At 47.8% G+C, this 24087-nt stretch overlaps 2 protein-coding genes across 10 annotated transcripts in view; one reads left to right on the top strand and one right to left on the bottom strand.

The window, feature by feature from the left end:
- Window positions 1–20: 20 nt before the first annotated feature.
- On the bottom strand, window positions 21–13668 carry Rexo4 (REX4 homolog, 3'-5' exonuclease). 2 transcript variants are annotated; one of them, NM_001033884.1, is made up of 8 exons: window positions 10077–10351; window positions 8200–8540; window positions 6453–6590; window positions 6087–6280; window positions 4889–4977; window positions 2876–2950; window positions 2036–2110; window positions 21–1193 (listed from the first exon to the last, which is right to left on the bottom strand). In NM_001033884.1, the coding sequence occupies exons 1-8, from the start codon at window positions 10272–10274 to the stop codon at window positions 1074–1076; spliced, it is 1230 nt and encodes a 409-aa protein (NP_001029056.1). In that variant the 5' UTR covers window positions 10275–10351; the 3' UTR covers window positions 21–1073. The 2 variants fall into 2 exon arrangements, 1 of the variants encoding a protein (NP_001029056.1); XR_010064643.1 differs by lacking the exons at window positions 21–1193; window positions 2036–2110; window positions 6087–6280 and having other exon boundaries at window positions 2903–2950; window positions 10077–13668.
- Window positions 13669–18645: 4977 nt separating this feature from the next.
- Window positions 18646–24087, top strand: part of Adamts13 (ADAM metallopeptidase with thrombospondin type 1 motif, 13) — a 39186-nt gene continuing 33744 nt past the window's right edge. For 2 of the 8 annotated variants that reach the window (XM_006233879.4, XM_039106132.2), the window contains exons 1-4: window positions 18732–18875; window positions 19383–19549; window positions 19823–19892; window positions 21571–21719. In XM_006233879.4, the coding sequence (XP_006233941.3) occupies window positions 18755–18875; window positions 19383–19549; window positions 19823–19892; window positions 21571–21719 (507 nt within the window). In that variant the 5' untranslated portion in view covers window positions 18732–18754. Of the gene's footprint in view, window positions 18876–19382; window positions 19550–19822; window positions 19893–21570; window positions 21720–24087 lie in introns of all 8 variants that reach the window. The other 6 variants (XM_039106140.2, XM_039106131.2, XM_039106137.2 and 3 more) reach the window with 6 other exon arrangements.

Here is a 24087-nt window from a genome sequence, read left to right on the forward strand (position 1 = left end):
AAAACTGAACTTCCACACACTCCATTTTTATCCATCTATTTATTTTTGACAGTGCTGGGAAAGGAACCCAGGGTCTGATACATATTGAACAAGTGCTCTCTGAGTCACATCTCAGTCCACAGCTACGTTAAAAAGCAGACATCGGGGGTTGGGGATTTAGCTCAGTGGTAGAGCGCTTGCCTACAAGCGCAAGGCCCTGGGTTCGGTCCCCAGCTCCGAAAAAAAGAAAAGAAAAGAAAAGAAAAGAAAGGGAAAAAAAAAAAAGCAGACATCTGCCATTATATGCATGACTGCACCTGTTCTAAGAGTTGTCACATAAACCCATGAAGTTCACTGGTCATTCTGTACTTGTTGCTAGCCAGAAAAGCTGTTGGCAGGACAGTGGGAAGATGGCCTTTCTGCTTAAACTTTTCCAGGTGGTAGATAGGGTCTTAGACCTCTGGGTGTACCTGTGCCCCAAGGCTCACGCCAAGGACTACTTGGAGAACACCATACTGGACTTTGACATCTTAGGCCAAGCAAAGGACATAGGAGTGAGAAAGTACCTTCAGCAGAGTAGCTTTAAGAACATCCTCAATGGGCAGTTGCTGGGCTGCCAGACTGGTTTGCAGCAAACTGAACGCCCTTAGCCTGGATCCCTTAGATCCAGCAGAGCTTTTCCCCTTACCTGCAAGAGAAGACGCTTCTTGCTCCTTAAGGGAAGGTGCTGAGTGCTCTGGCGGAAACCAGCTCTGCTCTTTGTGAAGTGGTAGCACAGGCGGTCAGCAGACACAGGCTCTGCAGCACACTCACCCATTCCAATGATGCTCTCTCTCCTCCGAACCTACACCCCTGACTCCTGCCCTGTATCTGACCAGTCTACGTCAACACACAAGTGCAGGACCAGTCCCTAGTAGTCCAAGAGGAAGTTCTAGTAGCTCACATGCCACAGGCCTGCAGCCATGGCTCTGAGAACGCTCACCAGAGACAGAGTCCCTGCTAAGCAGAGACTTGATAGGCTTCATAACCCCATCCCACTGCCCCTGGATCGAGGAGTCACTGCAGGACAGGGTGGCGGCGACAGCAGGATGGTGCTAAGCATACTCGTTGCAGTGGTGTGGAGTGGCGGCTGGGGCACGCCGGTCTGCAGCAATGCTCTCCCATTTCCGTTTTACCATGATGTAAAGCCTCATTGCTGCTTGGGCATCTTGGACCTGGGGGACAGAAGCATTGTTGACCACCCAGCTAGCGAGAACACATGACTACAGGCCACAGAAGTAACCCTACAACTATTGAGTCTTCATGCTAGCCACGGCACTGAGGCTGCAAAGCCAAGAGAGACACGAACCTCCCTGTATGACTATGGTAGGGCAGTGAAGGAGAAAACCATACAAAAGAAATGGTTGTAGCAGAACCTGAAGCTAACTCTTGTGCTTCAGACTCAGCCACTGTTTATAGGGGCAGAAAGAGAAACTCCATAGCAGGAGGAACCTGGAGCTTCACAGCAGACACAGCTGAGACATGCACAAGGGCTCAGAGTCAGAGGCTACCACAGGGGAACCTGCTCTCCTGAAGCAGACTGCCTGGCCAGAAGACCCTCAAGTCACAAAGTCCTAAAGCACCTGTGCTAGGGTTTGGAAAGGTCCCCCCTGCCCCCCAGGTTATCAGTGTGGCAATGTAGGGTAGTGGGACCTTTCAGAGCTGGGGTCTAGTGGGAGGTCAGATGGCACTAGAAACACAAGGTAATCCCCGGGGCGCCAATCAGTTCTGCCAAGAGTGACCTGTTTCTCCTTCCTCCTTGGCATTTCTCCAATCAGCTAAGCCTCATTACCATGACATCCCCAACCTCAGGTCAGTAACGGGAAGTATAAAGTCTTCAACTGCTCCAAATCTTTACAGTATTTGACTCTTTGCATTGAGTTCAAGTTAAATGCAAATATTTAAGATACAACAACATTCTGTAAGCCTGCTCTGCCTGGGGTCCTTTCCTGTTTCTATGGTCAAGTGAGACATCCCTAGGTGTTAGCGTCAGATGTCATCGCCCATCGATACTTACTGAACAATGCTCTGCCTGTTGGACCCTGAGCCCCAGAATTTTCTCAGAAAGTTGTTTCAGAGACGGCCGTGCACTCTGTAGAGGAAAGAACACCACAATGTGCTGCTTCCATAGGCTTTGCCAAGGAGGACACAATGGCTCCTAAGCACACCCAAGTGACCTACAGTCTTCCTTTCACCAGGAGTAATTGTGGCACTTACCGCCGTGACCACCAACCTGCTATGGCTTACAACATTGCTCAGCAGCCAGTAGAGGAGCTGGGGGTCAGCAATATTCCAAGTGGTAGAGGAGTGCTTTAATTATTGTGGTTTTGGGGTTTTTTTTGTTTTTTTTTTTTTTTTAAAGATAGGGTTTCTTGTAGCCCTGGCTGTCTTGGGACTTGCTCTGTAGACCAGGCTGGCTTCAAACTCATCCGCCTGCCTTCGCTTCCTTAGTGCTAGAATTAAAGGTGTGTGCCACTACACCTGACTTAATTTTTTTTCTAGTTCTTATTTGTTATACAGAGGTATGTATAGCTGCACGTTGGCATATGCACATGATTGCAGGGCCTGAGAAAGCTAGAGATGCCAGGGTTCCTGGAACTGGAGTTGCAGGGATTGTGAGTAACCTGACACAAGTGCTGAGAATTGAACTCAGGTCCTCTGCAAGAGTAGCACTGAACCATGTCTGAGGACAACCTCTTCTGCCTTCACAGCTGTTCCAGGGATGAAAACCAGGTTGCCAGACTTCTGTGACAAGCGCTCTTATTAAAGATTAAAATGAGAAAAATAAACTGAATCCCTTTAGCCAGGCGGTCAGTGCCAGGAACTAGTCATGGCCCACGACTCATTCATTACATACCTTTACTAGACTCCTGAACGGTTTGAATTTTTGGGTGTCCCTGATTTTCTTTTTCGGATGTTCAAGGAACAGAACCTAGAAGAAAATGACAACTATCTCCATTTCAGTCTGCAACAATGCCCCCCTTTCCAGATACCACCTCACAGGGCACCACAGGGTATTAACGCTCAGAAAAAAGCAGTTTCCCAAATTAATTAACTGACCTAAGGTGATGCCCACTACGCAGAACCATGTTAACAAGAATAAAATCCTGGCCGGGTGTGTGGCGCACACTTTGAATCCTAGTGCTGTGGAGGCGGAGGCAGGTGACAAGCTAAGACCACACAGTGAGACCCTGTCTCAAAAACAAAAGTAAAATCTGGACACCAATGATGTTGAGAAAAAGTCAGCCGGCCACCGACTTCTCTGAGCTGATTGTTCCTGGGGAAATAAGTCATGAAAATCAACAGCTCGTCCTGCAGTGTAACAGCTTCTAGACTCATACAGTCCAAAGAAGTGACCACTAGAGGAGGCAGGTGTGGCCCTGGTGGCAGTCTTCTCTAAGGTGACTCATTATATCAGTGAGCAGGTGGCTTTGGTTAATTTTTAATTGTTGACCATTTGTTATTTCCTTTCTTGGTACAGGGATGAAACCCAGGGCCTGATACACATGAAGCACACATCCTGCCACTGAGCTAACACACAGCTCTAGCCCTGAATATTTGAATGGGAATTAAACTCCCATCTAGAGGTTCCTCAAACACATGAATCCAGTGACACTACAGTCACATCGAGGAAGGGCAATGTCCACTGTCTAATCGCAGACATCTAAAAGGGCAGAAGCTAGATGTCACATGACCTAGCACTGGGCAGTCATGTGAGCTCAATCACCTACTGGCTGGTTGTGTGGCCAGCCTGTAAAGGTTGGACCGGCTGGAATGGCACCCCGAGGAGACACATGCCTATCCAGTTCCTTTCCTATAAACACAGCGGAAGCAGCAGCAACATGCAACTCAGAAACTCGGGGTGCTGAGGAGCAGTGGGGGAGTCATCTGGATGCACACCCACTGCTCTCCTAAAACCTGCTCCCAACACCCTAAAACTCAGCTCTGCTACCCATCAAGTTTCTTCCTCAAAGGATTAAACACCATCTTTTTACATTATATAACTCTGGTGGCACCCAGCAAGGCTCTGATGCCTGGCATTAAAAGTCCTGGGGCCGAAGAGATGGATTAGCAGTTAAACAAGCACTGGCTGCTCTGGAGCCTTTCTAGAGGATCTGAGTTCAATTCCCAGAACCCATAAGGGAACTTACAACTGTCTATAACACCAGTTCCAGGAGATCTGGCACCGTCGCACAGGGCAGGCAAAACATCAATGCGATAAAAATAAGCAATCTCTAAGCCCAGCACTCAGGAGGCAGACAGGTGGGTGGATGAGTTCCAGGCCAGCCTGTTCCACATAGTGAGTTCCAGGAGAGCAGGGCTACAAAGAAACCTTGTCTCTAGAGTCGACCAAACCAGATGACAATGCAAGTGTCCCTTTTGCCAAGTAGACTATGCTGCCGTCTTCCTGAACCCTCGAATGGGCCAGGCAGCATTCTTGTGATCGTAAAGTGATCCCTTTAATAAGCCCAGGCTAGGGGGTTTCCAGCACACAGCAATGCACAGATACAAACCGGACGCATCGCAAGCACCCTAGGGCTTAGACAGTGTACGTAGATCTGTCTCTGCTCACGGGGCACATAGGTAGACATCAGGCCATCTGCCATGTCGGTCAGATAACATTCAAAGCCCCCTACTTGGAACTGTTAGTACTCTGGCACTAAAACCCCAATGTAGTCAGGACTCCAAAATCTACCTCATGTGGCCTCTTGAACACAGCCAGTCCTCAGATACCTGATACTATTCCTAGAGAAATCTCAAGTCAAGATAAAAAATCAGAATGAAAAAGCCCCTCGAGTGGTGCTTCTGGGGACAGGGATGTAAGGCTGTGTGGCTCACACAGAAGAGCTGGTGGACCCAAGCCCAGCACCTTTAAATCATTGCGGAGCGCGTGCCCCACCAGGATTCTGCCCTTCAACATTGCTGCCACTTCCTTCTTCACAACTTCAAACTCTTCTCCTGAAAACCAAACGAAGAAGTGGTTAACAACACACACCTCACCCAGACTCTAAGGGAGCCGGATTGGTGACAACAGGGTATCTTCATGACACACGAAGCGGTGGCTCCCTCGGAGTCCATTTCCCCAAGGCAGTGGAAAGGCTGGGAGGGACCCCCTGTGCCCGATGCTCTGCTCCCACTTCTGGGGACAGTGGGAAAAAAGATGAGAGCTCTACTCAAAGCCAGCCACGGCCAGTGAACTGGCACCAGTTAGCAAACTACTACTGCTAACCTAGAAGTCCAGGAGCATGTAGACTCTCAGGGACACGTGGCAACATGCTTCCCATTCTCATACTCAGGAAGACCGCATGGACCCTAGGGTCCTGTCTAGTCTTTCCCAGCAGACATCCTTTGGGGACTGTCCTGTCCCCACCTCTGCTCGAATGGGCTCCAAAACCACCTCACTGCCCAACTCTATTCAAAGCTAAATGGTTGGCCTCTCTTATGAGACACAAAGAAAGAGCTACTGGCCAACGCATAGTTTACGGAACAACAGGCAATGGGTGGTGAGGAGAGGGAAGAGGCGCAGGTTGCATCCCTAGTGGTCTCCAGGTCTCTCTAGGAGGCAGGCTCTGAGCATCCTGGATGTCCTCGCCTATTACAAATCAGACTCAGCCTCCCTCTGCTGTGTTGGTTCACTTCTTCCAAATACCTTCCTATCTAGCTCCTGCTTCAGAACCAGTCTTCTGACCTCTACCCTGTTGTCAATTCCATGACCACAAAGATCCTGCTGGAGACCTCTCTGCCAATACTGTATAATTTCCCGAAGAGACCTGGTGATCTGCCCTCCCAGCTCCTACCATGTACCCTACTCAATCTTCATGATCCCTAACACACTCACTCCATTTTACTCCCTCTGCCACACAACAGAAAACAACCCTGGAGCAGTGTCCTGAGTAGGGCAAAGCACAGGACACGAACAGCACAATAGCCAGGAAAGGTACCTTTGCTATCTGCAGTCTGCTATTCTGGGAAGAGGTAAGCAGGGTCCAGAACAAGGGAAGTAGAAGATAAATGAGTCCAGCTACATCCCCACTGCTACACGCAAATCTCACGGACATCAGTCATACCCTGCTTCAGGTTCTCAGGCCGGATCCCACTGACGGCTGTCCTGTAGTCAGTCACTGGCTCAGTTGGCTTGACGTACTTGTCATAAACACACTTCCCATACTGGTTCACGATGGACACACGGGCTGCGATGCTCTCCTCCCCTTTGGGACCCACGCCCACCATCTCACAATCCAGGGCCAAGGCTTTTGTCAAGCTAGAGAACCAAAGGCCCCAGTGTAATAAATACCTTGGGCTGGGATTCTGGGTCAGTGAGCCCAGTCCATTCAGCACCACTCTGCACCCTAGGACCCCGCTGGGCAGTCGTGGCAAGCTCAGCTTGCTGCTCCTCCCGAGATCCCAGCAGCTATGGCCCAAGCTCAGCTTACCCGCCAAAGGCCTGTTCCTTCACCAGGGAGATGGTACTTGTCCTCTGCCCCAGTCTCTTCCGTACCAGCATGGCTGCCTCTGGGCCTACAGCAGCCTCAATATCATCTGGATCCACATCATCAAACCAGATGTCTTCCCTATGAGACAAAGATGACAGCACCTGGCTGTGAAAAGACCCAGGGCACTGGATGCCTCTCGAAAGGACTTCTGCCCACCGGATAGGGTGTGTGGAGCAGGAGGGCTGGTGGTGAGGGGCAGCACCGTAAAGGCTTGGCAGGATTGCTCCTCCTTCACACTCAGTCCAGCTGAACCTGCTGTCCCACGTCCTTTTACCACTGTTCTTTTTCTGTCCTTTATCATCTGTATGAGTGTTTTGCCTGCAAGTGTACTTTTCACTTACGTGTCTGCGGCCTGACAGCCAGAAGGGGGCATGCATCATGCATCAGACCTCCTGGACCAGAGTTACAGAAGGTAGGAACTGGAGATTTAACTCAGCTCTCTAGGAGAGCAGCCAGCGCTCTGAACCACTGATCCATCTTTCCAACCCTCACCACTGCTCTTTTAATTTGCAAATATATCTGTTATCCAAGACTCAGGAACAACAGATAAAACACAAAGAACGTGAAACAGAAGCATGGGACCTACTTCAGTAGAATGACTAGACATTTTCCAATTAAACCAGAGGTTTGTGATTGATCAAGAAACACAGGTAGGAGTACATGGCAGAAAGGGACCTGTGCCTTGCACTGTGCTCACACTTTAGAAGAGCAAGACAGAGTCGATACTGGGTGCTTCATGGCTATCTGGTGAATGGCAGCCTGACTTTCCAGCCTGACTTCAGTATCAAAAAGACTCAGCTCATGGGCCTCTCCATTCCATTTGCATTCTTCACTAGGACACCCTGACACCTCCCCACCCCCACACAAATGCTAAAGTGAATGTCTGTGTCTTCCCTGCTTATAGCAGCTCAGGAGGGAGGGGCCTTGTAGTCTCTCCAATCCAGCCTGCCTATAAACTCAGAAGAGGCAGTCAAAGTCACTCCCTTTACCCTTCAGCAACTCTATCTTGTAGCCCATCTTGGCGCACTTAGCTTGACCTGACACAACTCTCATAAACACACTTCCCATACAGGTTCCAAGGAGATGTTCTCCATACCCTTGGGGCCCACACCCTCCACTACATAATCCAGGGTTTTCTTTAGGTTCAAGGGAAGGCAGGAAAAGCCTAGACTATAGGAAGCCTGCCTGCCTGCCTGCCTGCCTTATAAAGTGTATCCCATCCAGGTGATGTCACCAGGGGGCTCATTAAGTTGCCAAAAGACACTAAGCATACATGGTGCAATCCATGTCCCCTATTTACACAGATGATCATGCTGAGGAAGAAAGGATATAAGAAACCTACCCAAAGCCATCGACTGGCAAAAAATGCAGGACTGGGTTTCACAGGAGTCCTTCTGGTTCCAGCACACATTATGACAAAATATTTGTGGCTCTTACCTTGTGCCAAGCTCTACACTGGAGCCAAAGGCATAGCATTAAATGTATAATAGGGTCTGCCTTCAGCACCCACACTCTAGGAGAAACAAGTGAGGAATAAACAGAACTAACATCATCGGGTTGGGTGACAGACTACCAGGGCCAAATAGTGGTGGCGAAGAGGCCACATGGGCATTCGGGACCATCTGTTTCTGTGGGCCCAGTAGCAAAGGATGTTCCAGGTACGTACCACGGCAGAACTGATACTTACTCAGTGGGCGTGGGCTGGCTCAGGATGACAGCTGCCTCCTTAGCTTTCCCCTTATGCTTGATGTCCCCTTGGTGAGAAGAGAGGTCACTGCGTGTCCTCTTCTCGGCTCCTTTCTTCTGCTCTGTTCCAGAGGCATTTGTGGGAGGTACTGGTGTCTTCCTGACCTTCTTAGGTGCAGATGTAACAGAATCCCTAGTGGGCTTGTCGTCTTCTGTCCTCTTGTCTCCCTTTGATTTATCTGAGGTTTTTTTTCTGTTCTTCTGGATTATTTGGTGATGTATTTTGTCATCCAGTTGAGAGATACGAGGTTTTTCTGGGGCCTCTGACTTTCGTTTCAGCAGCTAATGGAACCAAAATTAAATATAAGCCACATTTATTACTTTAAAAGCCACATTTAAATTTTGAACTGACGTACCACAGACTGAAGAAAGCTGTGTGCATGTGTATCTACCGTCCACACGGACAAACCAAACCACAGACTGAAGAAAACCATGTGTGCGTGTGTATCTACCGTCCACACTTTTCCCATCACCATCACTAAGGGTGGTTCTCACTTCTTTATTTGGAGTTGCATTTAGAGTGCCTTCCATGGTCAACATTGTGGGCCACAATGGTCACTTCCCTAATACTATCTCTGGAGGCTGGCTAGAGCTCCGAGCCTGAGGAAGACCCGGAGAAGGGTGCTCAATGGCAAGAAAGAAGTCCTGTGAAACCAGTCATGGTTGATCCAGGTACAGAAGAGGTCCAGGATAACAATTTCTTCCTTGCATTCAAATCTCCAGTAAAGACCACAGCAAGACAGCAACCAGCTGAGAGCTGTTGTGGCAAGTATCTACTTCCTCCCCTAAGTAAAGACCTGAAGGATTTAGATTCTTGTAGAAGCCAGAGCCAGCTCCATGTTCCTATAGTAAATATGTACTCCATGCACATTTAATATTACTTTACTTTCTTGGGAGAAAGAACAAGAACCATGTCCAGAGCCCAGACTGTCCACAGGGTTTGGCTGGTTCTGGGTGTCCAGATAGGAAAATCCACACTAAGGAACAAGGTGGAGTGTTGTTGTGGAGCTCAGGAAATTCCTTACTGTCTTTCTTATTAACTGACGCTCTATGACATACATGCTAAAAGACTACCTAGAAGTCAACAGACTGAATGCATGCTCAATATCCCAGTTCTGCTGTTTACATGCTGTGTGACCTTCCTTTAACCCAGACCCCTTAAGCTCTGTGTCACAATTTCCTCATCTAAGAAACAAGGACAGTAAAAACTGCTAACTAGGGCTGGAAAGACAGCTCGGCTGTTAAGAGCACCGACTGCTCTTCCATAGGTACTGAGTTCAAGCCCCAGCACCACATGGTGGCTCACAACCATCTGTAAATGAGATCTAATGCCCTCTTCTGGTGTGTCTGAAGACAGCTACGGTGTACTTATATAGACTAAATAAATAAATAAATCTTAAAAAAAAAAAAGCAGCTAACTAGTATGTAAGAATTTACGAGTGAGGGGTTGGGGATTTAGCTCTGTGGTAGAGCGCTTGCCTAGAAAGCGCAAGGCCCTGGGTTCGGTTCCCAGCTCCGAAAAGAAGAAAAAAGAAAAAAGAAAAAAAAAAAAAGAATTTACGAGTGAGAGTGGGTATAGTGGCTCGGGATTGGGGAGACTACCTAATGTAGGAGGACAACCACTAGCGTGGGTATACACCGAGCTACACTAGTTCCAGAGCAGTCTGGGTCAGAGTTCTGGAACATAGTTTAAGACGTTGACAGTGTGGCAACCTAGATATGTGATTTACGATTGAGAAAAAGAATTTGAGTGAAGCAGAGAACAACATCCCTTCCTCCTTCGGGGTCTAAACGAAGGTGGCCTGTCGCCAGTCTCACCTCTTGCAGCGCCTTCCAATTTTGAGAAAAGTTCTCTGGGGCCTTCGGCGGTCGGCTTGCCACAGTTGCGGGACGGCTTCCCGGAGTCCCACTTCCTCCCAGCGCTTTGCTCTTCTTGAACTTCTTCTTGGCTTTCTTCCTAACGAGCTTCCGGATAGGCCCAGGTTGGGGCACCGGCGCGGTGGCCTTCGTCTTCATCTTCTCGCTCTCCGCAGCCCGAGCCAGCAAGGAAGAGACTCTGGTGACCGCGGAAGCATACCCAGGGGGCAAGCGTGCTTCCAAAGAGCGTGAAGTAGACCGGATTGCTCGTCTCTTAGCGACCTGCTAGAAACCGAGTCTGCATCTTTGGTTCCGCATGTATGCGGACGCGGCGACCAAACCTCTAAGCTAGCATTGCCGGCTGGCCGCCCTGGCTAGCAGCGCTGCGGTTGACTACCTACACTTTGATAGAAGGGAGTCCAGACCTTCACAAAGATCTGGTATCCCGGGAGGGCGCGATTGAGAAGACGCTGGGTCTCCGGTAAAAGCTGGGGGACTACTCTCTGTGTGGCACACACGGGAGGACGGAGGAGGCCGAGACAGTGCTTGTGTCTGTTGCCCTAGGGCAGCCACACACAGCTTCACACTGGGAAGGGCTTCTTCCCCAAGCCTGCCAAACTGGTTTGCAGGCTGCAAAGGCACTCCAGCAGTAATCGGATGATAATGTTAAAGCAAAATTTAATTGTGATAATGTATATATATTTTTCTTAACTGCAGTGTCAAGAAATGACTAGCAATTTATACTTGGCCCCGATAGCAGTCATATATTTTACCTTGCAGCAAAGCCAACAGACCATTTAGAAAGGTTAGGGAACCACTTGGTGGTGGTTGTTAGGAAAAATATCAGGAAACCCCCCCCCCCAAGACCAAGTTCTAAGCACAAAGTGAGAAGGCTAGGCTGATTTCACCACAGATTTCAAATTGGCAGGTAAAGAGATTAGGCTTAAGAACTAGGCAAGTCAGGCAAGTCAATTACTAATAGAAAAAACTGCAGGCTCCAGCCTTCATGCCCAGATAATGGTCCTGGAATGCCTAAAGATAGAGTAAGATAAAGCTCATCTACCCCAACTTCCAATGTCTTTAAAAGGAGTCTTTAAAAGTGAGCTCACTTGGTGGTCTATCTTGGCAATGGGAGACCCCAGCATGCTGGACTTCTGCAGAATAAAACACTCTTTGCGTGTACATACGGGTGTCATTCTTCGGGGAATCATGGGGAGATTTATTTGCCCCAGAGGGAAAGAGGGCAGGAAATAAAAGACATAGACAAGAGCTAGAAGACAAAGGAGAGGGAGGAGGGTATTTGTCCTGTGGAACAAAGGACTACTACCTCTAGATAGTGAGAAGACAGGAGTGGCACATAAGAAAATAGAAGTTTATGAAGTTTCAAAGGATGAGGTGTTTAATTTTAATTGGACTTGTTAATTACATGGTGGGGAGGGGTTGCTTGGTGGACTTCAATGCTTTGACAGCTGGACCTCGGACCTTGGTGGTCAGCCTCAGGAGGAAGAGACCAAATAAGGGAATACACCTTGGTGGGTAGCTATGGGAATGTAAGCTGATGGCTTTTAGCAAGGCAGAGGGAATGGGGAGAAGGGCAAGGCCTGCCAGAGCCATCAATGCTCACCCTCTCAAGCTGGCCAGAGTCCCTTCCGTGGTGGTTATAGTAGTGGTGGGGTATGTGTCAAACACCTTGGCACCCCTCTCCTCTTAAAGACCCAGGGAATCCAGATGAGTTCAATGACTAGGAGAGAATCGGAGTTTTGTAAATTGCAAATTTAGCACTCGATTAATTTTCTGTAGTAGTTTGAGGTCTAGAATCAAAGCAGGTGTATTGAGGGTTGTTTTATTTTCTCAAGGTGTTATATGCCTAGAACACGGGCTCTTTTAAATATTTCATGATTACTCAATTTTCATTATAGAATGTCCTCTGGCATGACCTCTTGGTAGTAACCAAACCTTTCAATTTATTGAACATTTACTGTGTGACAACTACTTTTACATACTTTGATTTATTTAATTTCAATAACAAACAAAGTGGCTTTTTAAAGACAGGTTCTTACTATGTAGCTCAGCCGGCCTGTAACTTGTTATGTAGACCAGGATGGCCTCAAACTCAAGAGATGTCTTTACCTCCCAAGTGCTGGGATTAAAGGTGTGTACTACTGTACCCTGCAGAAGTAGCTGTTTTCATACTTTTACTGATGGCATAATAGAAGGTCAGAAAAAAATCTAAATAATGTGTTCAAGATCACATAGTTACTATGGTGGAGCTGGGGTTTATTTATTTTCATTTTTCTGTTGGTGCTATCAAACCGAAGGCTTTAGAGGGCTGGAGAGATGGCTCAGCAGTTAAGAACACCGACTGCTCTTCCAGAGGTCCTGAGTTCAAAATCCCAGCAACCACATGGTGGCTCACAACCATCTGTAATGGGATCTGATGCTCTCTTCTAGTGTGTCTGAAGACAGCTACAGTGTACTTATATAATAAATAAATTAATTTTATAAAAACCTAAGACTATGCAAATGCTCTCCACATCTATACCCCAGTCTAGGAGCTGGGATCTTAACTCCTTTGTTGACTTCTGTGGCCTATAATGTCAATATTTTTAAAAAATTTTTCATGCAATACAATTTGATGATGTTTTTCCCTCTACCATCTCCCCCAGATCCTCCCTACCTCAGTCCCACCCGACTTCATGTTCTTTCTCCCTCTCTTTCCCCATCTCCCCCAAAACTTCCAAAATCCAAATAAACACAAATAATAAAACAAAAACCCCACATGGAGTCTGTTTTTGTTTGGGCCTCTCCGGAAGTGTGGTTAATATATTCAGTGACACAGGGTGGGTATTTGTGTCTGTTTCCCCTTTCTGAGCGCTGGGGGTTTGTCTGGCTTGAACCTGTGCAGGCCCTATGCTTGCTGCCACAGTTGCTGTGAGTTTAAATTTGTATCAGTCCTGCCTTAGCTGAAAGACTGCTTCCTTGGAGTCACCCTTCAGCTCTGACTCTTACAATCCCTCTACCTCCTCTTCCAAGTAATCCCTGAGCCTTGAGGAGAGGGTTTTGATGGCCCATTTAGGGCTGAGTGCCCCACAGTCTCTCACTCTCTACACACTGACCAGTTGTTGGTCTCTACGTTAGTTCACTGTAAAGGAGTGTCTCCGATGAATATTAGGGATGCACTGATGTACGGGGATATCGGTGCCATTAGGAGTCATTTTATTGCTATGTCCCTTTAGCAGAATAATAGTAGTCGGTTCCCCCTAGACCTATGACATATGTAGTCTCAGGTTCTAGACGCGTTAGCAGTGTCCTGTATGGCTCCACTTTTGGAGTAGGCCTTAAATCCAATCCCAGGGCGGTTGGTTACTCTCACAACCGTGGATTGCAGACCTAGTTTAGTTTTTTCATCTTTATTTAACGTTGGCAGATTCTTTATTTTAAGAAATTCATGGGGTTGGGGATTTAGCTCAGTGGTAGAGCGCTTGCCTAGAAAGCACAAGTCCCTGGGTTCGGTCCTCAGCTCCGAAAAAAAGAAAGAAAGAAAGAAAAAAAAAGAAATTCATCAATTTCTTTTAGGTTTTCCAGTTTGGTGGAATATGTTTTTATCACTCTGTTTCCTTGGTGTCTGTTGTCTTGTCTCTCTTTTCATCTCTAACTTTATCAGTTTGGATCCTTTCTCTGTATTTTGATTAATTTGGTTGAAAGTTTGTTAATTTTCTCAAAGAACCAACTCTTCACGATTCTTTGTATTGTTTCTGTTTTGTTGATTTCAACCTGAGTTTGATGATTTCTCCCCATCTGCTATTTCGTTTTTCATTCTTTCTTTTGTTGTTGTTGTTGTTTTTGTTTGGTTGGTTTTTTGACAGGATTTCTCTGTGCAGCCCTAACTGTCCTGGAACGCACTCTGTAGACCAGGCTGGCCCTGAACTCAGAGATGCGACTGCCTCTGCCTTCCAAGTGCTGGGATTAAAGGTGTGCACCACCATGTCCCAAGAATTACTTCTTCTTGGTTTGTTTGTTTGTTTTGTTTTGTTTTGTTTGGGTGGGGGTTGGTTCTCTTTTCTTTCTTTTGTTTGTTTTGTTTTTCTTTTCTTTTTTTTTTTACAGTTTTCAGATATTCAGATGTGTCACTGAGTTACTAATATGAGATATATCCAGTTTTTTCTTTTTTAATGTAGGCACTTAGTGGTATGAACTTACCGATTATGGTTGTCTTCACTGGGCCCCATAGGTTCGAATATGTTGTGTTTTAATTTTCATTCAATCCTAAGGGGTTTTAAATTTTCTTCTTGATTTCTGCCTTGACCAATTGTCATTCAGTAGGGAGCTGCTCAGTTTCCATAAATTTGAATACTCTAGGTCGTTTCTTTTGTTGTTGACATCCAGCCTTAATTTCTATGATCAGATAGATTGCAAGGTGTTGTTTAAAATCTTTTATGCATACTGTACTGTAGTGGTGAATTACAGACACATATACACGCAGAGAGACATACATACTCACACACACTTGCGAGTGCCAGCTAATTTTGATATGCCTTGACTAGCTCAACAGTTGGGCATTTCTAATCCTCCCTGTGGCTAGCATACATCAACACTTTGACACTTTCCCGAATTCTTATTTGGCTGGTTGCTTTCTTTCCTACAGCTTTTACATCTTTTTACATCTTTTTCTTTTTTTCCTCCCGGAGCTGAGGACCGAACCCAGGGCCTTGTGCTTGCTAGGCAAGCGCTCTACCACCGAGCTAAATCCCCACCCCCGCAGCTTTTACATCTTGTTCCTCTGCTTCCCTGTCTGGTGATTCCCCCTCCTCTTCAAACTCCATCCTTGCTCGAGGAATCTAAAATCTCTTTCATCTTGTCCAGTCATTGGCCATTGGCAACTTTATTTCTCCATCAGAGTCAACTGGGGGCAGGCTTCCTTTAGTGTCTGAATGTGCCTGTGTGAACAATTCCTGTGTGATTTTGGGAGCCAAATTAAGACAAAGCCTTAGAACCAATCGCTAATACTGTGGTGGGTCTATTTGGTTAGTTTGCTGTCGATTCTCTGCCCAGAGCAGCCATAGTAGTTCTCTGATTGGCTCATAGCTGCTTCCCTAGTGTCCAGTACAATGTCTTTCTTACCCATTGCAGGAGCTCAGATAAATGCATGTTATATGTGGGTGAATCTAGAGGAGGGGCAGAGGCAAAATATAAGTGGGAAAGAGGAGTGTTGAAGGAGCAACACGTCAGAGAGACAGAGCGAAACGTGGCTCAGCCGTATACAGGGCACCCTGCACTGTATGCTCTGCACAGTTCCCATAGTGATAACACATACACGCATAATTCGAACTAAAATTAAAAACCCAGGAGTTGAGGAGTCATTCCGCTGTCAAAAGTTCTCTCTACACAGGACTGGTATTTGGTTTCAATGCCCATTTCTGGCCTCTGAGGACGCCTGTATTCACATGGTGGTGCACATTGAGACAAGCAGGCACACATACACAAGCAAATAAAAATAAACAAAAACATTTTTCTTCACAAAAATGCAGAACAGATGGGTGCACATCTTACCTGTGCAGGGACTAAGAGACAGGACTACCTGTGCAGGTTTATCTGGGAGACAAAGATAGTCATCACTAAGGGGTGCTAGTTAGTTTTCTATCACTGGGACAAAATATTTGAGGTAATTAAATTTATGAGGAGGAAAGGTTAATTTTAGCCTTTGGGTTTCAGTTATGGTTGCTTAAGACCTGTAATGAGGCCGAGTGCCTTCTTCAGAGGAAGGATGGGAAGAAGAAAAGCTGTTTACCTCACGACAGTCAGAAATCAACCAGCTGCAGAGGACAGAACTGTGCCCCCCCCCCAATACCTTTAAAGGTCACAGTCCCAGTGACTTAACTTCTTCCCACTAAGTGCCACTTCTGAACGGTTCCCCAGCTCCTACAAGCTGCTGAGTCTTCAAAAATCCACGGGCCTTCAAGGGACATTTGACATCTACATGGCCAGGATTCTCTAGAGAAACAGAATAGATAGAATGAATACACATCACATAGGGGTTTTAGTAGACCGGCTTTCATGATGCAGGCTAGTCAGGGCTCTGGAGGAAGAGAACTGATAGAATGAATCTATCTATCTATCTATCTATCTATCCACCCACCCACCTATCTATCCATTTATCATCTATCCATCTATCTATCTATCTATCTATCTATCTATCTATCTACCTACCTACCTACCTATTTAAAGGGAATTTATCAGATTGGTTTACAGGCTGTGGCTCAGCTAGTTCTGTTGGGTTGGGGTAGTAGCCAAGAAAACTTGCTTCAGAGACAGAAGCTTTAAAAACAAAAGCTTTATTTTCTGAGCGCTGAGGGAAATGGCCGGTTCGGGTCTGAACTGTGTCCTCAAGGGAAGCTGCCTTGCATTTTTAAAGGGTAAAGCTACAAAATGGGGTGGAGGAGCGCTTTGGAGACCTGTGGGGTCTTCTGATTTTATTTTGACATCGAGGGTGAAGCAAGGGAGGATCTGTTGAAGACACAGCCTCTTCTAGGACACTTGGCTTCAAGGCCCTTAACTCATCCCTCTGGACCTTGGTCTAGAGCTCCAGGTGATGAGGGGACAAAAGGACAGGTCAGCTGCATGCAGTTAATGAGGGCTTTGCAGCGTTGAATATTTTTATAACTCTGGCACTTTGGCTAACAGCAAGTTTTACACTCTTTTGCCAGTTTAACAGACAATTAAGAGAACATTTGGAGGGGAAGGGCAGGACCACGTCCCCAACCCTGGGAGTATGAACCTAGCTCAACCCTGCTAACAAAATGCGGTAGCAAAAATGGGAGAGTTGCCTTCGAGACAGGCTGGGTTGCCGTGGCTCTCTCCTCACAGTTCAACCGGAAGTCCGAGAGTCTAGGAGCTGCTCAGGCATGAGGCACCTCAGCTTGTCTGGGTCTTCAGTACATGCCATCAGAATCTAGAGAAGAGCTTTCTTCCTTCCTTTCTTTCCTTTCTTTCTTTCTTTCTTTCTTTCTTTCTTTCTTTCTTTCTTTCTTTCTTCCTTTCAAGATTTATTTATTATATGTAAGTACACTGTAGCCATCTTCAGAGACACCAGAAGAGGGCATCAGATCCCATTACAGATGGCTGTGAGCCACCATGTGGTTGCTGGGATTTGAACTCAGGACCTCTGGAAGAGCAGTCAGTGCTCTTAACCACTGAGCCATCTCTCCAGCCCCACCCCCCCTCTTCCTTCCTTCCTTCCGTCCCTTCTTGTCCTTTATATGGGCTGCCATAGCTCAGATTTAAGGTCTTCCTACCTCCAATGATCCAATTAACTAAAACCCTTGCAGGAGTGCCCAGCAACTTTGGGTTTTTAGTTAATTCCAGATGTAGTCAAGTTGACAACCAGGAGAGCCACTGCAGCTAGGTAGTCCAACAACGGTTGTCTGTATACTTAGGAGGCTGAGAACCTGGTATTTGGGTTTGGACCCAGGGACAAAGGACTGAGGTGCATATTTTACATACCAAACAAACCTGGCCTCCAGGTTCTCCCAGGATCCCTCAGTCCCTACCTGGCATATCCTGCCCCAACATCGAACTTTCTAGTACAGGGGCTGGGCTGCCCTTCCCCCAGAGGCTCCTTCCTATATAATCCAAACATTTTGCTCTCTCTTCTTCTCCTTCTCTTCTCTCTCTCCATGCATGCGCTTTCTCTTTCTTCCTTCCTCTGCTCCTCACTTCCCCATGGCAACTCCCCTGTCCTCAGTCTTTGGGGCCAGTGAACTTGCCGGAGAGCAGCTTCCAAAGAAACCTGTCTTTAATAGACTCTAATCTGGCACGAATTGGCTTATTTCACCTGCGGCAGCGGAAAAATAGCCGTTCACCTGGTAACCGCTCAGTCCACGAGGCTGGACGCGCCAGCAGTTCTAGTTGGCACGGAAGGCCTGGAGGATTTCTGAAGAGTCGCTTGTCTCCATTCTGTGTCAGAAGACCAAAGAAACTGGGCTCTGATGTCTCTGAAGGATGGCGGTGACAATAGCAGCAGCAGCAGCAGGATACACGTATTTATAAGCAAGGTGTGAAAGCAGGCAGGGCTGCTGCCAGGAAGTGCCCTTAGATCCATCTGGAGGTATGCCATCTCGGAGTCTATTCCAGATCCGATCCACTTGACAACTAAGATTAGCTCCCCAAAGATCCTAACAGTAATAGGGTACTGGCAGGGTGAAGGGTGTGTGTCCTGGCTGGTTTTGTGTGTCAACTTGACACAAGCTGGAGTTACCACAGAGAAAGGAGCCTCAGTTGTGGAAAAACCTTCACGAGACCCAGCTGTAAGGCATTTTCTCAACTAGTGGTCAAGGTGGGAGGAGGACCCAGTCCACTGTGGGTGGTGCCATCCCTGGGCTGGGTGGTCTTGGGTTCTATAAGAAAGCAATGTGAACAAGCCAGAGGAAGCAAACCAGTGAGTAACATCCCTCCGTGGCCTCTGCATCAGCTCCTGCTTCCTGACCTGCTTGAGTTCCAGTCCTGACTTCCTTTAGTGATGAACAGCAATTGGAGGCGTAAGCTGAATGAACACTTTCCTCCCCGACTTGCTTCTTGGTCATGGTGTTTGTGCAGGAATAGAAACCTTGACTAAGACGGTGTGCAAGAGTGTTTTGGAGCGAATGGATGAGAAATTCCCAGGAGGTACAGTGGGAAGCCAGGCAACTTGGGACGGTACTTGCAGAGATAGAGAACCACTTACCTCTCTCTCCAGCTGCAGGCCAGGCGTTTCGTCTCAAAACGGTAGGAATCGGGGCAGAGGAATGGGCTGAGGACACAGGGTGTCTGCAAGTGCAGTGCAGTGAGAGGCACAGGCTCTGTCAGGATAAAGAGACAGGAGACCTAGATGAAGCCTGGACATGGAGGTGGCAGAGGAGAGGCAGGCCGAGGGGCCAGAACTGTCACGTCCTTAGTGCTTCCTTTTATTGATTAGTCAGAGACTCCAAAAGAGCAATCCGGGGCCAGCCATACACAAGCCCACATCCCCAGGTTCCCCTCAGGGCTTGCTCTTGTCCAGACTGAACTGCTAGACCAGACCCTCTCAGGAGGCTAAATGTGCACAATTGAAACTCTCCTGGTGCAGGACATGGGTACTGCTCTTCCACCGGGAATCATTCCAGGCAAGGTCCTAGTTGAAGCTTCTTGCTGCCCACCCCATAACCCTGCCTTGGGAGGAAGCTCCCAAGAGTAAACACTGCCTGATGTCCCGCCCAGCCGAGAGTGAAGCCTGTCACATTGCACACTAACCAGAATCCCAGTCACCAGGGCTCCCGTCCGGCCATCGGCTGCCTGTTCTAAGGATGAGCCAGCTTTGCTTATGGTTGCCGTGCCAGCCTTTTCTTGCTGCCAGTATCAGAGGAATCCTCACGGGCGCCATCTTCATTCTGGGCTGCTGGGGGCTCTCTGATTTCCAGAAGGTGGGATCACATGAGATCTGGTGTCGTGGGTTGCAATCATTTGGGAGAGGGGGCTGTCAAAGCTCTTGGGTGGAGTGGGTGTGTGGTCTTTCTGCTTCCAGATAAGGAAATCCATTAACAAGACAGACTCCATTTTGTCGCAGCCCTGTGTGGACTGACCTCCTTTGCTCCCTGCCTAGGCACTGCCCCCCATTCTCTGTCCCTATATTCTCTGTTGTCCTCTCTTCTTGCCCTTGTCTCCTTCCTCCTTCTTTTCTGTCAATTGTTTTACAGAGTTTTCTTCAAGATCTGGAGCCCAAGGACTTATCTTCCTCCTTCAGCCGCCATACTGCTCCACTCACAGGTAGCTGTCGTGATGTGCTTGGAGGCAGGGGAGTTTCTTGAGCCCTGGGTGGGGGATGGAGGGAGTTCCCACTGAATCAGAGCCATGAGGGCTCTGGTGGGCATGGAAGGAGGAAGTCAGAGAAGCTTTCTGTCTCTCTCTCTCTCCGTTAATTAGTGTCAGTGCTTCCTGCCAACTTGATAATAGTTGGTGTTCTGGCTGCACTGGAGTCCTGACCCCAGGCTTCTGTTTAGTATCACAAGTGAGGGGGTGTTCATCGGTTGGTCTCCTTAGCCTGTGGATGGCCTCCAGGGGGCTGGCTGATTTTCAGGAACTTGCCACTTCTGGCCATAGCTGTAAATATTTATTCCTTCTTTGGGAACAAGGTGAGTGACAGGCCAAGCAACTCTGGCTCCTGTCCTCCTCATGGTGAAGGCTTTCCCATGACCTACAGCCTTGCCTCTCAGGGTGCCATCGTTTTTCTCAGAGTAACAGTTGGTGGTTTTGATTAAAACCCTGTTTGGGGATCGTCTGTGCAGCCAGATCGCTTGGTAAAGTGCTTCTGTGTGTGGGAACACGAGAGCCCAAGTCCTAGTCCCAGTGTTCATACAGAAAATGCTGGGCAGGTTAGCACACATTTCTAATTCCAGTACTGAAGAGAGGCAGAACCCAGCGTGCATCGTCCCAGGACCACAGAAAAACTGGTCACAAATGGTATAGCTCATAATCCTTTCTATCCTAACCACTAGCCAGGAAAACACATGGGCCATCCAACCCAGCCTAGTTCATGAGCCCCTGGTCTCAGTAAGAGATTTTGTCATAAAAAAACAAGATGGGTGGCTCCTGAGAAACAACATCTGAATTTCATTTCTGGTCTCCACACACACAGATGATTAGGGAATGTCCTCCCACTTACAACCAGTTTTTCTGAGGCCTGAGCAGTGTCTGGATCATTGGGTCCTCTCACCTCTGAGTCCTGAAGGTCTCAGGACACTGATTCCTGGGCTCCTAGGCCTTCGCACTCCACAAGACAGTGAGCATTGAGCTAAATTCCTGAGGTCCAGAGACCAGAGCATCTGTCCTCCTTCCTTTGGCTTGTTTATGAAACAACCACTCCAAGGCTTAGATGACTTTCCCAAGAAATGATCCAGCCCTAGGCAAGGTCCAAAGACTGTAGGCAGCTTGCAGTCCACCCACTCTGGATCCTGAGGATCTTATGGAGGACCCAGTCTGGGCCTGTATTTCGTTTTTTTTTTGAAGATTTATTTACTATGTATACAGCGTTGCACCTGCATGTACACGTGCAGGCCAGAAGAGGGCACCAGATCCCATTACAGATGGTTGTGAGCCACCATGTGGTTGCTGGGAATTGAACTCATGACCTCTGGATGAGCAGACAGTGCTCTTAACCTCTGAGCCGTCTCTCCAGCCCCTCCTCCTTCATTCTTACCAAAGAATCCTGGACTCTCCTCCTGAGCAGGAGATTCCCAGATGGGAGGAGCAGGGGAGAGGGAGGTGGATCCTGTCTCAAGCAAAGCCTCAGTTTACTCCTGTCCACGTCTTCACCAACTCCTCAGGCTGAGAACTGGGCCCTGGGAGTGGACATGAAATCTGCCTTTGGACTGGTCAGCTCCTCTCGGCTATCTCTAAATGCCTGCTTTCTAAAACTTTCATCCTCAGCCTCTTCCTTTCCCCCTAGGCCATCCTTCCTCTCACCTCCAGAGACTGAGACAGAGGAGGACTTCGGAGGACATTCTGCACCTAGAACTCCTGGTAGCTGTGGGCCCCGATGTTTACCAGGCTCACCAGGAGGACACAGAGCGCTACGTGCTCACCAACCTCAATATCGTGAGTGGTGCTGGGCTGGCAATGACCGGTGCAGGAAGGTGGGTTCAGGGCCTCTGGTGGGTCTGTGGGCTCTTCCTTTGAGCCTCTGCACACAGGGTCCCTGCTCACATAAAAAAAAAAGTCAGTCCATTTGAACACAGTGCATTGAATGCTCTCATAGAAGCTGAGGTTCAGCTGGAGCTCACAGCCCTGAAGAGAAAGGGAGGTCACTACTGTCCTTTTTCCCCCTTCCACTGCACCAGAAGTGGACAGGGTCAGAGAATCTCTCTCAGCACTGGAGTCCTCCCCATAGTCTCTCAGTTCTGCCCTAGTGTTCATTTGGCCAACAGCGGGTTCAGTCTGTACGCACTGTTCTCCCTTCAGATCTCTTGCCTCTGTCTTAGGGAGGCACAGAGCAGATGAGCACGCAAGGTGTGAACAGGTGTTGTTCTAGTTGTTATTCACACCTCCAGGTGTGAGGCTTCATGTCTTACAGACTCCACCTCCCTGTGGTTTAACGGGTGGGAGAGCAGAGGTGCCTCACAGCTTTAAACTGTATGTCAGAATAGCAACATGTCGGCCAGTGTCCTGTCAGAGACTACCATCCGTATGGTACACACAGAACACATGTGATGTTGTTGTAAAATATAAAAATAAAAAAGAGTAGTTGTCTTTTATCCTGCTAGGTCCGCACCTCGGTGTCCCAAGATATCTGCTGGATATCTTGGCGGAAACACATCCCAGCCGCACACTTTCCTACACTCAAACCCTCACATAAAAGAACACACAACACAATAATCTTTGACCCAATTGGTAAGATATAATAGCCCACTTAAACATACAAAGCCCGGTACCATCCATCCCTTAGGAACATTGATAACAACCTGTAAATACACAGAGCAGAATCTTAACATCACCTGCCATCTTGTCCTATCACAGCTTCTCCCCTCTCTCCTCCTGTCTCTTTCTCTCTCCCCTCTTCCTACAAACTTCTCTCCCGCCCATCCTTCCTTCTCCTCCAATGACAGGCCTCCTTCTGTCTTGTACCTGCCCCTCACGTGTACTTTACAAATTCAATGGTGAGGTGGTTCTGGTGAAGTCACCTGAGTTCTGAGTGCGTGACTAGGCAGCTGTCCTTGGGGCAGTGGAATTAGCATCAAAATACAGATAACTCGAGGGCAAACCACAAATATTCATACAGTGTCACTAGAACCAACGTGAACAGGCAGAGGCAGGCGAATTTCTGTGAGTTTGAGGCCAGCTTGGTCTACAGAGTGAGTTCCAAGACAACCAGGGCTACATAGAGAAACCCTGTCTCGAAAAACCAAAAAATAAAAATAGAACCAATATGAGGAAAGTGATTGCTGGAGCAATGTCTTCGAAGTGTCTTCAGAATAATGATGGCTTAAGCTGGGTGTAGTGGCATGCATCCATAAGCCCAGCATACAGAAGACTGGGCACACATCCATAAGCCCAGCATACAGAAGACTGAGCACACATCCATAAGCCCAGCATACAGAAGACTGGGGCACACATCTATAAGCCCAACATACAGAAGACTGGGCACACATCCATAAGCCCAGCATACAGAAGACTGAGCACACATCCATAAGCCCAGCATAGAAGACTGGGGCACATATCCATAAGCCCAGCATACAGAAGACTGGGGCACACATCCATAAGCCCAGCATACAGAAGACTGGGGCATACATCTATAAGCCCAGCATACAGAAGACTGGGGCACACATCCATAAGCCCAGCATACAGAAGACTGGGACACACATCCATAAGCCAAACATACAGAAGTCTGAGGCTGGAAAACCATTAATTTGAGGCCAGTTTGGTCATATTAGGCTGTCTCCAAAAAAAGAAAGGGAAGGAAATAAAACAGAAAAGGGATGGCTTAGCAATTGCCACCAAACATGACAACCTGAATTCAGTCCCAGAACCCACATGGTGGAAGGAGGCAGCCAATCCTGCAAGTTGTCCTATGACCTCCATATGTGTGCCCATACACCAAATAAATACATGGAATCCAATTTGTAAAAATCTGATAAACTGATTCTAGGTACCAGGTCCAGTCAGTGGCTAACAGGTCCAGTCTCTTCGTCTTTTCTCAGGTCTGCTGCAGAGAAAGGAGAGGGGTGGTGGTCATGAAGAGACCGTGGCTGGGACTCTGGGGCAACATCTGGTCCAGCTCTGTAGCTCTCTCTAGAATAGCTCCAGGTTCAGCCTGGTCACCCTTTTCAGGGGCAGGGGGGAAGGAAAAGTCTTCTTTGCATCCACCTCACCAGTCTCAGGGCCAACACCCCTGCTGCCACACTGTCTACCCCAGGCCTTCCCTCCCATTTACATGGTCCACAGCCAGACAAACCTGTAGGCTTTCTGT

This window comes from Rattus norvegicus, chromosome 3, assembly GCF_036323735.1.
Source record: "Rattus norvegicus strain BN/NHsdMcwi chromosome 3, GRCr8, whole genome shotgun sequence".
In the NCBI taxonomy this organism is placed as follows: Eukaryota; Metazoa; Chordata; class Mammalia; order Rodentia; family Muridae; genus Rattus; species Rattus norvegicus.